Here is a 14,957-nt window from a genome sequence, read left to right on the forward strand (position 1 = left end):
AATGACTGACCCATAAACAAGGTAAGAATGCCAGCATCATGGCAGTAAACAGAATGCAAAATGGAAAAGTACAAGAGAATTAACTGTGATGCGTAAACTATTTTTAACACATAACAAATAATTCAGCCAAAGCTGACTTGGCATTCTTCAGGAATTGCTGAGCAAATCTTTGTTCATGTATACCTGCAATCAAATTATTGTCAGGACACACAAAGTGAAACAAAATACAGCAAATGAGCAATGTTTCAGTAGTATGTACATTTAGAACTACCACGTGTGCTTTTCACAAGCCTATCATAATATTAACAGATTAAGCTAATGCAATGAAATGCTGATTTAAAGCTATCAGTGGTATTTCCAGTATCAGTAAAATACTGTAATACTAACATGTTTTACAAGCTACATATACAGGCTTTAGATGTATGCAGCAGCAGATGAGCTGGACACAAACTCATGTTTGACATGACCAAAACAGAAAACACACAGAAGTACTGTAGCCCAAAACACGAATCTAAAACAATGAGAGAGCTGGGGGTATAAAACGTCTCAGCAATTTGATCTTTGAATTGTCTTCATCAATAGAATCTCAGGTTTTTCAGAGAGCTTTAGAAACAGTACATAGTACACAGTATTATCTTCCTCTGTTCATTTGCTGAATAAAACAACATATGCATCCAGCATTTAGAGTCTAATTTCTTCGTTCTCCACCATATATGCACCATATACAACTCCCTGAATTCCCAACAACAAAATGCAGCTCGTGGCGAGTCATAGTCCCATGTTTGATTCCCTGAAGATTAAATTAAGATCTGTTTCATTACTTAAAATTATTATGGCAACATTCTTACCTCTTTCATGAAAAAGAGTTCATTTCACTAACAAATACATCCACACTATAACAGCATATAATTAAGAAAGAGATTACTCAAGCAGGATAACACTGTTGATTTGACTAATGAAAATTTTCGAACTGGAAAAAGACATACAACCCTTTACTTCACTGGCATCAAAGTCATGTTTACTTTGAGCTCAGGTCTAATAGTTTCAAATATACTGGTCCCGAGTAAACAAGCACACAGTCCCAAGATCACCAAACCAAGAATTCAACTCTTTTACAACCCAAAAACCCAGTGTGAGCTTGGGCTGAGCTCCTCCAAAAATAAACTGGTACCTTTTAAGAGGATTCTCTCATAGCTATAAGCCACAAAGGGTAAGAAAAAGAGTGTAATTGATGAGACATTAATTTAATTCAAGAGAAAAATAGTACCTCTCAAAAAGGCATAAAAGCTGAGAAAAAAGTGGAACTGGAATTAGCTGACTCAGCAAGATCAAGAATCAACCCACTCGGAGATCAAAGGAGGCTGATACTTTCCTACCTTATACCTTCCAGGCCAGCAGGGAGTCCTTGAGCTTGGGTAAGCACATTAATCCAGAGTAAACTGCCTAACTGGCTAGGCTCTCTGCATGAGCCAGTAAATGATTGCTGTGAATCTCCTGCTTGAAGAACCTCTGTGCTTGGTAGAAGATGCCAAACACTCACCCATGGCAATTTTAAAGACAGACTCTATTTCTCAAAACTAATGGTGTGGCAAAAGGTCATATCCTTGCAGCCCAACCCACATAATATTCTATGGAAGACAATATTAGCTGGAAGCTCTTTCCACCCCTAAAGTAAAGATGCTGCAAAATCAAGCACTCAGACTAGGAAATGGAAGTTTTATTCCCTCCTCTATAAATATTATGTCACCATCAGTCATTACCACTTTGTATTCCAGAAAAAAGGTATGGGGAAAAATAAATAACACAAAACATGGTATTTAAGATGGCTGTCAAAGCCTAATGTGGCTTCCTTTCTTGAGGATTTCTTTAGTTTTATGGAGGCTTTTACTCATTCTTTCTTCTCAGAATTAAAGTTCAGTCATTATTAACAGGTTAAAACAAGAGGCAGTATTGCCCATCCATCACCACAACACGTTTCAGGGCCACACCTGCCTTTGTAGGAAAAAGGCTGGGCCAAAGGCTGTGCTGTGAAAAACAGCATGGTATAAAGGAATATAAGAAAAATTTCTGGGTTACACTTCAATCCAGCTCCTCCCATGCTTTCCTCCCTTCCCAGCTTTTCCATCTCTACAGAGCATAGAAGATGACGCTGCTGTTTTAGAAGTCCTGGACTAGAGAGCCATTGGATGGCCCTTGCCACTTTCACCGCCCTGTTGTATTTCAACTGTTGAGCACTGAACTGAAAACAGTAGGGTCAAATTGCTAAAAATAAGTGAACAATTCTATAAAAAGGAAAGGTAGAGTAGAAACTGAAAATTAAATACAAAACCAAAAACCATCTGCCACAAATGTGTTTGAACAGTTTGATGTAAATACAAGAGTTTCTAAATCTCAAAAGGCATTCTATTTTAAGCATTACTAAATACACTTTAAAGCTGGAAAGAGCAAGGTTATGGCTGATGGAATTCAAGGCAATTTTTCAAGACAGCTTGGAAGAACTCTACTTACAGTCTGTACAGGCTCCAGAATTTTTTCTTCTTAAAAGAATTCAGATATAGAAAAATGAATTTACTAAGTATCATATTTAAGGAATACCTAAAATTTTTTATGCTTCCATGTATTTTCTATTTAGTAAAACACTAGACAGTATTACACAGCTTGCTTTTTTTCTAAAAATTCTACACTATGAATCCATGAAGGTTCAAAACAAATTTGCTAGAAGTAATTACAACTGACTCTAAAGTTACACACACTACTTCAGAGTTTGGGTTAGTTGCTAGTTGGTTACTTGCTACTGTATGAAAGGAAGCTCCATAGATGTTTCCTTGGATTTTTTTTTTTTTCTTTTAAACTCAAAAGGCACATTAAATTTCCCAGGATCACCACCACCACCAAATTCTAGAGATTGAAAAATTTTTACCAAAATTAAGTATCTTAATGGACTAAACCACAATCTTGTGATGGGTATTGATCAGGTGGCTTGTGTCAGTACCTGAACCTCCCAGCCCAAGTAAGGGTGGCATTTTCTTTGCACTGCCTCAAGTTTCTCCTGCAAGTGTGTTCCTGCAGGTTACATTACCACTTGAAATGTCACATATTTCATTGACCATAATGGTTCAGGCATCGTGCCAAATTGACACGAATATGTCAAGCCTCATTTTTCTTTCTAACAGCAGTAGATGAGATGATCTAGTCCCACTGTAGTGTGATGGCCAGATGCTATTCTGAGAAAATTACATCTAAAGAGGGGAGACGGGGTGTCAAGCAAACGACAATGCTTAACTGCAATAGCAAATCCATCTGAATAAAATTAGTGCTCAAGTGATTTATGGAAATCAAAACAAACATGTCAAAAGACTACAGATGTATAAAACCCAGACCAAACCAAGGACCTGGGGCCCACATGCAGTGCTTATAACACAATCACAAAAATTCCATTGTTTCACCACACACACAAGAACTAAGTCACCATTAGGCATTTGGTTTTGTGAGTCAATAAACTGCTCCCATTGCCTACTCTGGCCAGCAAGCAGCTGCCAAGTACTGCAATGCCAACATGGGGCAAAGTAAAAGCCAGTCAGAAAGAACAACAAAAAAACACTGGTGGGAAAGAACCCGGCATCTTTTTCACATTAAGGAATACCAAGAATGATGGGGTGATGGCAGGGTTTCTTGTTTGGTTTTGAGTAGGGATTTGAATGGATTTTGGTCTTGTTTTCACAAAAGAGCTTCCTTTGGTTAACAATACAACTTTGCATTCTTTCCAATCACCATGTTCACCAATATCACTTCAAGAAAATGCTGAACCAAGTTTATACAGAAGTTATTCATAAAAACTGCCAGTAAAATATCAGTCATCTCCTTAGCCATTGGCTTTGAAGTTCCACATTCAAGTACTTAAATGATGGCAGTGACAACTGATTATCAACCTCACTGGGCAGTTTATAGATATCACATACACAGATACCTTGGTATCCTTCCATAGGTATCAGACCCTCAGAAGGACAAAGCTCCCAGACACAATATAAAACTACAAAAATTCTTAGTTATCAGCGTGACAGCTACTGAAGAGCATTTAAGTTCCCTTTGAGCATCTACAATGTGAAAAAGTAACTCATTTCACATAAAAATGGGTGTAACAGTGAAACTCTTTGCACTTTTCACTGCATGGATCTAGACCAATTTAACAAGTATAACAACTAGCAGATCCAGCTTGACTGTTTTTAAGTATCTAAATCAGAACAGCTCAGAGTAACAACCAGTTTAAATAATTTTGTGCAAGACAGTGACAAAACTGAAGTTAAAATTTGTTTAATTGCTTGCATTATTGCACATTTGTTATGTTTTTTTCTATTTATTAGAAAATGGCTGTATCACAGACACATTAATATTTTGTCATGGATCCCACTGTCTGTAGAAGGTGGAATTATTCACAAATTAGAAATATGAAATTCCAGGATACCCCTTGTAACTCGATGATGCAAAGAGCCTCTTACACCTCTGCAATATTTTCTTCCCCAGAACTCCGTGCATTGCAATTCAGAATTCACTACATGTGTCACTTAATAACTTGGAGAACACTTTCCACTCAAATAGAAGCCAGCGACAACAGAACAGATGCCTTTAGGAAACTAAGGATGTGTGATCACAGTACTGAAAAAACAGACACATGCTTGCATCATCTGCAATTATTAAGTTTAGAATTAAATAGTCATCAGTGTTTCCAAGATAAAACTGATTAAGAGATTTAAAAGGTCATTAGAAACATGGTTCTGATTCAAACTAGTTCACGCTATCCTTTTTTCAAGACAAAATACTTTCTTTCTGTGAGAAAGAAAAAAGGAGGGGGGAGAAATATTTTATCTTAACCAGGAAAATAACTTCCCTCTTCTCTCAGCATCTTTCCCACTACTGCCATCTCAAACAAGCCAAAAGAGTGGCAGGTCTTTTTTCAAGTTTTGTGTTTAAAGCATACAGCAAATTTTATTTCATAAAAGTGGTGAAAACAAACAGGAAGTTTGTGGTCCAGAAAGTCAGCTCTAGATTATGATTTTCTAAATATACTGCAGAAAGGATGCAAGTATTCTGGAGCAAAAGCAGATCCTCTAACTTGCACTGGGAAAACAGCAAACAGCACTCAAAATGCAATACATTTATAAAGATAGCAACATACCCAAAAAAATCTGCTGAGGAAACAGCACATGGCTGTAAGCTATTCTTACCAGCCAACAAACCTAAACCAGGAATAGAATCCAGTATATTCACCACAAGTTTGTTTATCCAGCAGGATAGTCAAAGCAAGGAGATGTGATCTTCCCATTCCCACTGCAGGGTTTAAGGGATATACCGCTCCCACAGATGATGGTTTTCTCACCCTTTGTAAGTACATTCAGGTTGATCCAATAAAAAGTAAATTGGATTAGTTTGACTTACCACTGATGGTCACCTGCTCGTAAGTGGCCTGATGATACACTTCAGCCTTAAAACATGTCAGCAGGTCACAGAGAGATATGATAACAAATTAATGAGAAACCACTTATGCAGCTTCTCTGTGCAAGCTTCAGATGCCTGGCTGGCCTGCAAACAGTGCTAAAACTCAGATGAGATGAATGTCATCTGGCAAAAGACTTCCAGCTGGCTACTAGCATACAGAAAAAGCTGGAGCACCTCTTTATGAAGACAGGCTGAGAAAGCTGGGGTTGACTCAGCCTGGAGAGAACTCCATGGAGACCTTCTAGCAGCTTTCCAGTACCAAAAAGTGTCCTACGAAAAAAGCTGGAGGGACTTTTTGCAAGGGCATGTAGTGATAGAATAAGGGAAAATGGCCTTAAACTGAAAAAGGTTTAGATTAGATGTTAGGAAGAAATTTTTTACCGTGAGGGTAATGAGGCACTGGAACAAGTTGTCCAGGGAAACTTTGGATGTCCCATCCCTGGAAGTGTTCAGGGCCAGGCTGTGTGGGGCTTTGAGCAACCTGGTTTAGTGGAAGGTGTCCCTGCTTTTGGCAGGTGGGTTAGTAATTGATGTTCTTTCAGGTACCTTCCAACCCAAACCATTCTAGGATTCTGTGAAAATTGACATTTCTGCATGCTGGTGTTAACAGACACAAAGTAATCTCATTGAGGAGCTCTTAAAGCTTTATATAGCAAGAAAATACTTTCGTCACATGCACTCCCTTAAAACTGTAATTTTGCTCATGCCATACTGATCAGATTACATAATGTTAAGCCAAGTGAAAACCTCAAACTTGCTCTCTCAAATAGAATCACAGAAAATAGCTAGCTGTCCACTGTAAGCTGCAATGGCAGTGCTACTGCAAGGAGCTGGGGAAGCACAAAATCCTCTGGTGGGTTAAGAGGTAACTAACAAGTAACATAGCACATAAAACATTAACTAAACTGATACTGAATACAACATACAAGGTAATCCAGTTCATAGGTGTGTATGATAAGAATATTTAAAAGAACAAAGGTAGCAAGACAGAATGACAAATATGATTCAATGTTTGGGCAAATAAATCCTCTGAGAAGCAGAATTAACACACCCCTGTATTTCAAACATCAATGGACTTTAGCTTTCTGTCCCAATGTTGTCTACCACCTCAGTAAACACACCCCATTGCTACTGCTATCCCACAAAAGCCAGGTCCTCCCTGCCACAGCATTCATTTCCAACCACCCTTCTCTATCAGTGAAGAACAGAGGACACGTGCTGTGGCTGGTTCAAAATTACACTTGTGCAGACTGACTAGCAGCAGAACAAGTATCACAAACTACTCTTGGGGTCTGTGATCCTTCCTTCAGCACTGTTTCCAATTAAGGTCTTTCCCTCAGCACCAGGATACACACAAGATACAGAAATGTACTTATTTTAACAGGTCACCCTTTGCTACTGATCGATCAGGGAAAAAGAGGGAGTAGAGAACAGCGAAGGATCAGTGAGAGCTACAATGTGTCCATAGCATGTTCAGATAAACTTTGCTTGCTTCGGTGACAAGGCCAAAAAGACCTTTAAAAAGCAGTCTCTAGGTAACAAAAGAATATTACTGCTTACTTATTAACCTATCTTCTCAACTTTTTTGTTTGTTTGTTTTAGAAACTCCAGTGTATCTGGTTAGGTACTCAAAAAAACAAAAATGGCAGGAATGGAAGTTACCAGGGACAGCTATCTCCCTTACTATTTATCATTTAGTATCTGTAGATCTCAAAAATAATACAGAATTTCCACATCCTTGAGTGAATGGATGAAGTTACATAATTTGCTCTATACAGGGCACTACATCAGACAACATAAAGACACAAGGAATCAAAAGCCTACAAATTTTATGAGCAAACATATGACAAGAACTTAGTCACAAAAACCTTTCCCAATCTTCCCCTCCACGTATTCACTCTAAATAAACCAGTTACAGTCATACAGGACATTTGGAGCCTTCAGACTTTTTATTTCAAGGTTTGAGGCAGTAGGAAAAAGCATTTGTTTTTTCCCTTTCTTGCCCCTTACTGGCCTGTTGGCCACCCCTCTCACCACAGTTTACTTGCATGAGAACTCTAAATTTCAGTAAAAAAGTGATAGTCTAGTTACTGATTTAAGACAGATCATAGCACTCACTCGAGCCTGCATCTGAAAATGAAGGGAAAAGAACAAATCCCACAAGCTATACCCAAACACACGTCTCCAAGTTCCTACTCTGTTAGCCTGAATAACTACTGTGAGAAACAGCTGCCTACCCACGAGACCAGACTTTTCTCAATATCGAGAACTGCAATAATTAAAAGTGAAGGATGGTGGAATAAAGTCACTGACCACGTTTTGAATTTTACGGGCTTCATAGGGATGGACATAAGAAGAAAGGCATTACAAAATTCCTCCTCTTTGCCCATATTCAGTCTCAGTTCAATCGTTATGAAAACATGTACACATACCACACATGTATGTAAAACAAATTACAAGTTTGCTAATATTTGTTGTAAGGAAGAAAAAACCCGTAACTCAGAACAAACTGAGTAGGATTGAGATGTTTGTATTTACTACATGAAACTGAAAGGATCAGAAGATGGGGGAACTCTTGTAGTGCAGTATGCCCACAACTAGCCATACTGCTTACTATTGCCTACACTGCTACCATCATCAAGCAACCCACATTTATGCTAAAGTTCTTTCGAGATTTTAATCTACAAAACTCCAAATGAACCAAATTGCTACTGCCTCCCACCCACTAGCTGGCCTAAATCCAGCCAGGCTTTCTGCAGTTTTCCCACGCCTGATTGTTTTCCAGCATGTAGACGAAGTGTAGATCATGCAGAAAACCAACAAGTTAAAGCTTTTTTTTTTTTTTTTAACTGGAAAGGGTAAGAACTGGAGAACACCAGCACTCAACTCCTCTCTTTCATAATACAGGAAATACTTTGACGAACTGGAGTACAGCAAGAGAACATGAAGAAAGCGGCACTCTACATATGATGTAGGCTGTTCAGCAGATGGCGGGGGGGGGGGGAGGAGGGAGAACATCTAAACAGATGGTCTAAAATTTGCATTTTGTATTTCAAAATTGAAAGCACTTCTCAGCCTACAACATAAAGCGCTAATTTCAGCAGAACCTTAGAAATAATCCAAGAGGGCACCTCTCCCACTGTCCAGAGCAACTTCAGGAAAAATCACAATTAAGTTTAAGGTTATAATGTGGGACATCAAACTCCCATAATTCTTCAAGTACTAGCATCATCTCTCAAGTCTCTTCTCAACAGGGGCTCCAGAGAAAAGAATAACATGTGGCTACTAAAAACTCCAGCTGAGAAAAGTCTTTATTTAAAGAGGGTCAGTGCTCTTGCAAAAGCTTCAGCAGCTGAAGACTGACACCAGGCATTTACCTCAACTTTGCACTGAACATACAAGATGTTTCTGAACCCTGACTTGGAATGCACTATCCTGCCCTCTTTGGCTCCAGAGGCATCACCATGAGGACCTGCATTTCCTGCATGTTGCACCCAGAAAATTCTTGCTTCTAGATTGAGCATCTCAGCTTAACATCAGCGCCCACATTCCAGAGAGACTGTGGGGAGTCTGCTCTGAAGACAGGCTCGATCTCATGCACTGAAAAACTGAATGGAGTAGGAGTTGGGGCACAGACACTAGAGTGGCTCCTGATTTTTAAGGAGAAAAAACAGGTTGCCTGAATCACAATAGCAAATACTCTTAATTACATTAATGAAGTGTGTCTCAAGTAAAGTTGGAAAGGAAGAGCAAAGAGTTTTATGCACTTTTATACTTGATGGCATGGCAGAGGATGACAGAAGACATTGATCCCACTGAGTAATAGAAGCTAAATTATCTCCTCTGCCCACTTTTACTATGGCTAATTAAGTCATATAGATGAGAGAAGATAAAGGGATTCAAAAGAAGCATATTAAGCTTTTCATTTTTTTTTTTTAAAGTAGAAATTAGAAGAAGAAATTAAGGCCAAAAGCATCTCAGAATAATTTTTGTTACTTTCACTCCCTAAGAGTAGAGGCAGCAGCTGCTACAACCACATACTGAGCAACAGAAGAGCACTTTCAGACTATTGCCATACAGCTGCTGACCCACAGCTCGTCATATCAGACTGCAGAGCTTCCATCTTTGCATAATACAGCAGTCAATATTCCCCAGCTTTCCAGAAACAAAAAGTCAAAAGCATGATTTAAACTGATCTATACCCACTGCCCCACAGAGGTCAAGGCCATTGAGGTGGTCACTTGCATTAGCAGCAGCTGCTGTCAACCTGATGACTTGAGGGTTGGTGGGTTTGCTTTTTTAAACCACAAATTTTGACTTGAAGGCACACATAGGAATTCAGCAGCTGAAGAGACATCTTCACAAGTTCTGAAGGACTGAACCGTTGGCCCAACAGCAGTTACAAAGTAGCTCTGAGCTCATAAAATTACATTATTCATTGCCTCTAGGATTAATGTACTTTCGCCACAGAAATGGCCTTAGCTTTTGTCAAGTAATACAAAGAGCAGCTGCTTTGACACATCATTAAAGAAACAAGTCTTCTCGATTTTCATATTGCAGCTAATCTTATTTTTAAAAAATCTGAGAAATCAAGGAGATTACAGGGCATTTGCATTCTCACTCATTTACATTAGATGCAAAGAAGCTGTAAGAATGTTTTGGTTTACTTCCAGAGCTATCTTTTAGACCTGGTACTGAAGAATGAAATACCATACACTTGAAAAGTAACTGGTTAGTAAGAAACACTTTAAGTATCTTTGTGTGGCAAGAGATGCAGAAGTTTGGGAAAAATTACAGTTATCTAAAATCATGTAACAAATTTTGGATGCTACACAAGTTCGTTTGGCAAGATGTGTCTTCAAAACCATGCAGCTCTCATTCCAGAATCTCTGCAATATCCTATTTGAAATGGAAAGAAATTCATCTTCAGGAAATTAAATTGATTTTTTAAAAGTGTGTGTATGCACGTATCTTCCTAAGTCCTGGACTAATCTTTTCCACTCTCCCTCCTCTCAAAGGCAAAAATTTGTGGTACACCTTCCCAACATTATTCACTCATTCCTCACGCACTACCCTGCAGGAAGAGCTTACAGATCAAATGAACAGCTGGAAGTGAGTATTACCTTGTAATACAGCCTGTCCATTTCCCAAACATAAACTGCAGTTTTACCCCAGATTTTAACCATCTTCTTAGAAAAAATGTGTTTTTCTCTAGAGATAGGCAAGAACACTGTAACTCTTGAATAAATATTTAAGAACATCAAGAAGGGAGTAGGGCTTCCCCCCCACCCTTTTTTTCTGCTTGGAAGGGGAAAACAAAAGAGGGACAGGAGCAGTAAAGAAAACAATTTAATGGAAGATGTAAAGTTAATGTCAGCAAGGGGTAACCACTGTAACAATAAAAATAAAAGCACTCAAGAATGTCAAGGGTGCCCAGGGGAAGAGGTGGGAAAGCAATGCAAGGAATACAGAGAAGTCCAGTGGGAACCATTGTTTGCACACCCAACACTAAAGCATGATCGTGAGATGATTTTCTACCTACATCACTGCTGCATTTTTCTAGAAGACAGAAATACAAATATTTTCCAGCAGCCTACAAAACTAAAAATTTGAGCGGGGCAAAATGAGCATTAAAATATTATATACTAAGGGAGCAGTATAATGTGATGTGTGTTTTATCATTTGATAGGCATCAATACCACCATCCACTGAAGAAACACTTTCTTTTTTTAGTGACTAAATCAAAACACCCATCATTTCATAATCAAGTGTATACTTCATATGAATGACCTTTGAGCCAATTAGTTCTGAAGCCCCTCAGTTTCTGGAAATACAGTTTGCCAATCCATCCTCACACTTAACATTTTAGACTGCATCCTCCTTCATATTAGGATTACGTTAATTTCTCTTGACCTTTGGTACCATAACTCCTCTGCCTCGCCCAAAAAACCAACACTCATAAAGTACCTGATGCTTGACTTTGCCCCTTGATAGTAAGCAGAACAAATTTTTCCACCCCAAAGTGAGACAACAAGTAATCTAGAGCTCACCACTGAAGGTCCTACACTTACTCAAAATATCATCTGTCAACGTCCCTGCAATCCAGGAGCAAGAACTTGGCAACAAAAATGGCAGTTTTCCATTATGGTAAACAACCACATCAGCTCCAAGCTGATGGCAAATAGCCCGTTGATAAAACTATGTGGTAACCAGCCAAAGCAGTTGCTTCAAAAATAAAGCACAAAAGCACATAACCTTGCTTCACAATGCATATTGTGACATTCACACAAGGGTCTTACAAGCAGGTTAAGCAGGCAGACTTTTTAAGTAGTTAAGATACGCCTGGTTTGCAAAGCTAAAACAACAGCAATAATAACTATTCTTGCTCAAATAACAACTAAAAAAATGAACGTGACAGGGAAATTTTGGATGGAGGGGAGGTGAGAGGAACACACGTTCATAGCAGTACAGGAACCGTAGGACAGTTAACTGACGTCAGGATAACCACTTTTTTTAAGAACAGATCCCAAACAACCAAAATGCATTTAGCTCTGACAGTTGTAAGCTACTGCTTATCTACACATGACAGACAAAAAAGTATGTACCTCATTCCTAAAGCTGTGGCCTCAGTAACTAAAAGAGGAAACCTGGAAAGGATTCATATGAACTATCACTATCAACAGACTCCTTTTTTCTACAGCCCATCTACTGGGTAACACAAGGTACAACAGCCACAGCTGGAGTTTTGAACATTTCTGAACTCTCCTTTTTGTTTCATCTGTCCTATATTTTAGAAACTGATTTTGACTGCATGTGCCACAGGGACTGGGGAAGCTAAGAAATAAGATCACACATACAAAAAATTAAACTCACACAGTGAAAGACAAGAACTTCAAAGGCATATTAGAGACTGTCTAAACCTATGTTTACTGCAGCGTTTAACCACACCAGCAATTAACATCATAGACAAAATAAGTCCTTGTTAAATATTAAGTACCCGTGCCCTTTCAGATAGGGAGAAAGGGCTCATGTTAAGTGCCCCAAGACATCCAACAGCAAAGATGCCTTAAGGAAAAATACCATAGTATTCACGTATTCTTTATAACTCATAACAGATTAATAAAGAGAAGTAAATTAAACCCTCTCCTTTTAATCTCATACAAATAAACTTTAAATTATTCTTATGCCAATGAGATATATTTTAAGCTGTTTTTAAAGGAACACTATCAGCATAAGTAACCTTCCTTTAAAATTCCCTGTATTACTAATTTGAGTATGGAAAAGCAGGCATTTTATCACCCATCATCATATTTTAACATATATTTGACAGTGACAAGAGATCTGTCAGCCTCACTAAGATCCAGGCAGCAGGGTAGGATTTAGGCAACTGAAGTATGTTAGAAGCAAATATACTGTATAGTCATCATTTAAGGTTTTTTACCTCCGTTTTGAATGCTTAACTTCACATGATCCAGTCCCGAACATTTAGAGGCTTGCACCACACAAAGCTTTAGGTGGCCCCAAAAAGCTGTTGATACAGCATATCCACCCCTGATACTCTTATTTTATCTGTAATTTCTTTACGCTGGCAAATACAATTAAGGAAACTCAGCCACCGGCACCTTCAATCGTCTGGATTAACACTAGAGCAAGTGATTTTAAGGGCCAGAAAAAGGCAATTGTGCCACCTGCACTAGTTCTGTGTCCTGCACATCACAGGCTGACAGCCTCCGGATCACAGCATTAAGTCTCTTGCAGATCAAAGTTCTTGTGCACTATTCAGCAACAAGCAGCTGTTTTGAGTAAGTACGTAATAGCTATGAAAGAGATGCAGCAGTTTTTCAGTCACTTATACTGTCTCCACAAATGCCATAACTTAACCCCCTTCTTTCCATGGCTGATGCATGGAATTGGCCAGGGTGAGAAAATAAATCAGTCACCGGAGGACACCTCATATTTGCCCTCCAAGCTCTCGCTCGCCAGAAGGCTAAATTCGCACTGGGAAAGGACACATGGAGCCACAGCTACATATGGCAGCTGGAGGACGCAAGGCTAGCGCTCAGAAGTTGATACACGTTGGGAAGACACGAGGATGTCGCTGAGAGGAGGGACAGCAGTACGGGAAAGCACCTATTTTAAGGGATCTCCCTGTCACCCAGTCCCGCTCCCTTCCCGGCGAGCGAGGCACCCACCTGTGCCGGTGCTCGTCGTGCCCTTGCCCGTGGATAAGGAAGCCGCCGAGGTTCTTGCCCCCTTTGCTGGTGTCCACGTGGGGAATGAGCACATCCTCCAAGCCCAGGTCAAAGCGCTTGTGCTTCGAGGAGTCGGGGAGGAAGAAGAACGCCCCGAAGCACAGGGTGATGAAGGCACTAAGAATAAGGAGCAGGATAAATTTTTCGGAGAGCCTCAAGGTAGCCCTGTGGTGCGGGAAGGCGGAGGCCCCCAGGTTCAGCGGGGGCAGCCTCCGCCCGGAGAGCGGCAGCAGGGCGGGAGTGGTCATCCTTCCGCTAGCGACCCCCCGGCGGGGCACGGCTCATCCCCTCAGCCCCAGCGGAGGGCGGCCCCGGCCCGGCTCGGGGGCTGCGGGCGGCTGCACCATCACCATCCTACCCGCGGGCGCCGGGGGAAGGGAGGGCGGGGGGGGAGGCCGGGCCGCCCCGACGGCCCCCGCCCCCACGGGGGCTGGGGCCGGGGCGCGGTCGCCCCGCTACCTGCGCGTCCCCTCCCTCCCTCGCCGCGGGGCCAGCCGGGCCCGAGCGGGCGACTCCGGTCAGCGGCGCTCCCCGAGCTCCGCGGCCGCGGGGCTGCGGGACGAGCGGCGGCGAGCAGCCCGGAGCCCGGCCTGGCGCGCGGCGTCGCTCCGCCCGCGTCCCCTTGTCCGGGCCGGGCGGAGGCGCATCCCCCTGGCCGCGCCGGGGCCCCGCTGCGAACGACGCCGGGAGCGGCCGCCGCGCCGGTCCCGCTCCGGACCCTCTGCCCGCCCCCACGGCGCCTGCGCGGCGGCGGCGGGCGGCGCACGCGCGCGGGGCGCGGCCGGGGCCCGGGGGGCGGGGCGGGGGCGGGGCGGGGGCGGGGCCGGCGCGGCCCGCGCGGGGAGCGGGAGCGGGACCGGGAGCGGCGGCGGCGGGAGCGCGAGGGCGGCCGGGCTGCGGACCCCGCGCGAGTGAGTGGGGAAGCACTGCTGGGACAAGCAGCTGCTGGAGGGGGCCCAGCGGAGGCCACAGAGATGCTGAGGGGTTGGAGCATCTCTCGTACGAGGAGAGACTGCGGGAGCTGGGCCTGTTTAGTCTAGAGAAGAGAAGACTGAGGCGGGATCTTATTAACGCTCATAAATATCTCAAGGGTGGGCGCCAAGAGGACGGTGCCAGACTCCTTCCTGTGGTGCCCGGCGATAGGGCGAGGAGCAGTGGCCATAAACTAAAACACACGAAGTTTCACCAAAGCGGGAGGAAGAACTATTCACT

General features: G+C 42.0%; 1 protein-coding gene across 1 annotated transcript in view; it reads right to left on the reverse strand.

Moving 5' to 3' along the window:
• The window catches only part of MAN1A2 (mannosidase alpha class 1A member 2), a 135,986-nt gene extending 121,858 nt beyond the window's left edge, over nt 1–14,128 (reverse strand). The window contains exon 1 of the mRNA XM_048294063.1: nt 13,686–14,128. Coding sequence (XP_048150020.1) covers nt 13,686–13,993 — 308 coding nt within the window. The 5' untranslated portion in view covers nt 13,994–14,128. The remainder of the gene's footprint in view (nt 1–13,685) is intronic.
• Between the last annotated feature and the right edge of the window lie 829 nt (nt 14,129–14,957).

Source organism: Corvus hawaiiensis, chromosome 2 (assembly GCF_020740725.1).
Source record: "Corvus hawaiiensis isolate bCorHaw1 chromosome 2, bCorHaw1.pri.cur, whole genome shotgun sequence".
Taxonomy (NCBI): Eukaryota; Metazoa; Chordata; class Aves; order Passeriformes; family Corvidae; genus Corvus; species Corvus hawaiiensis.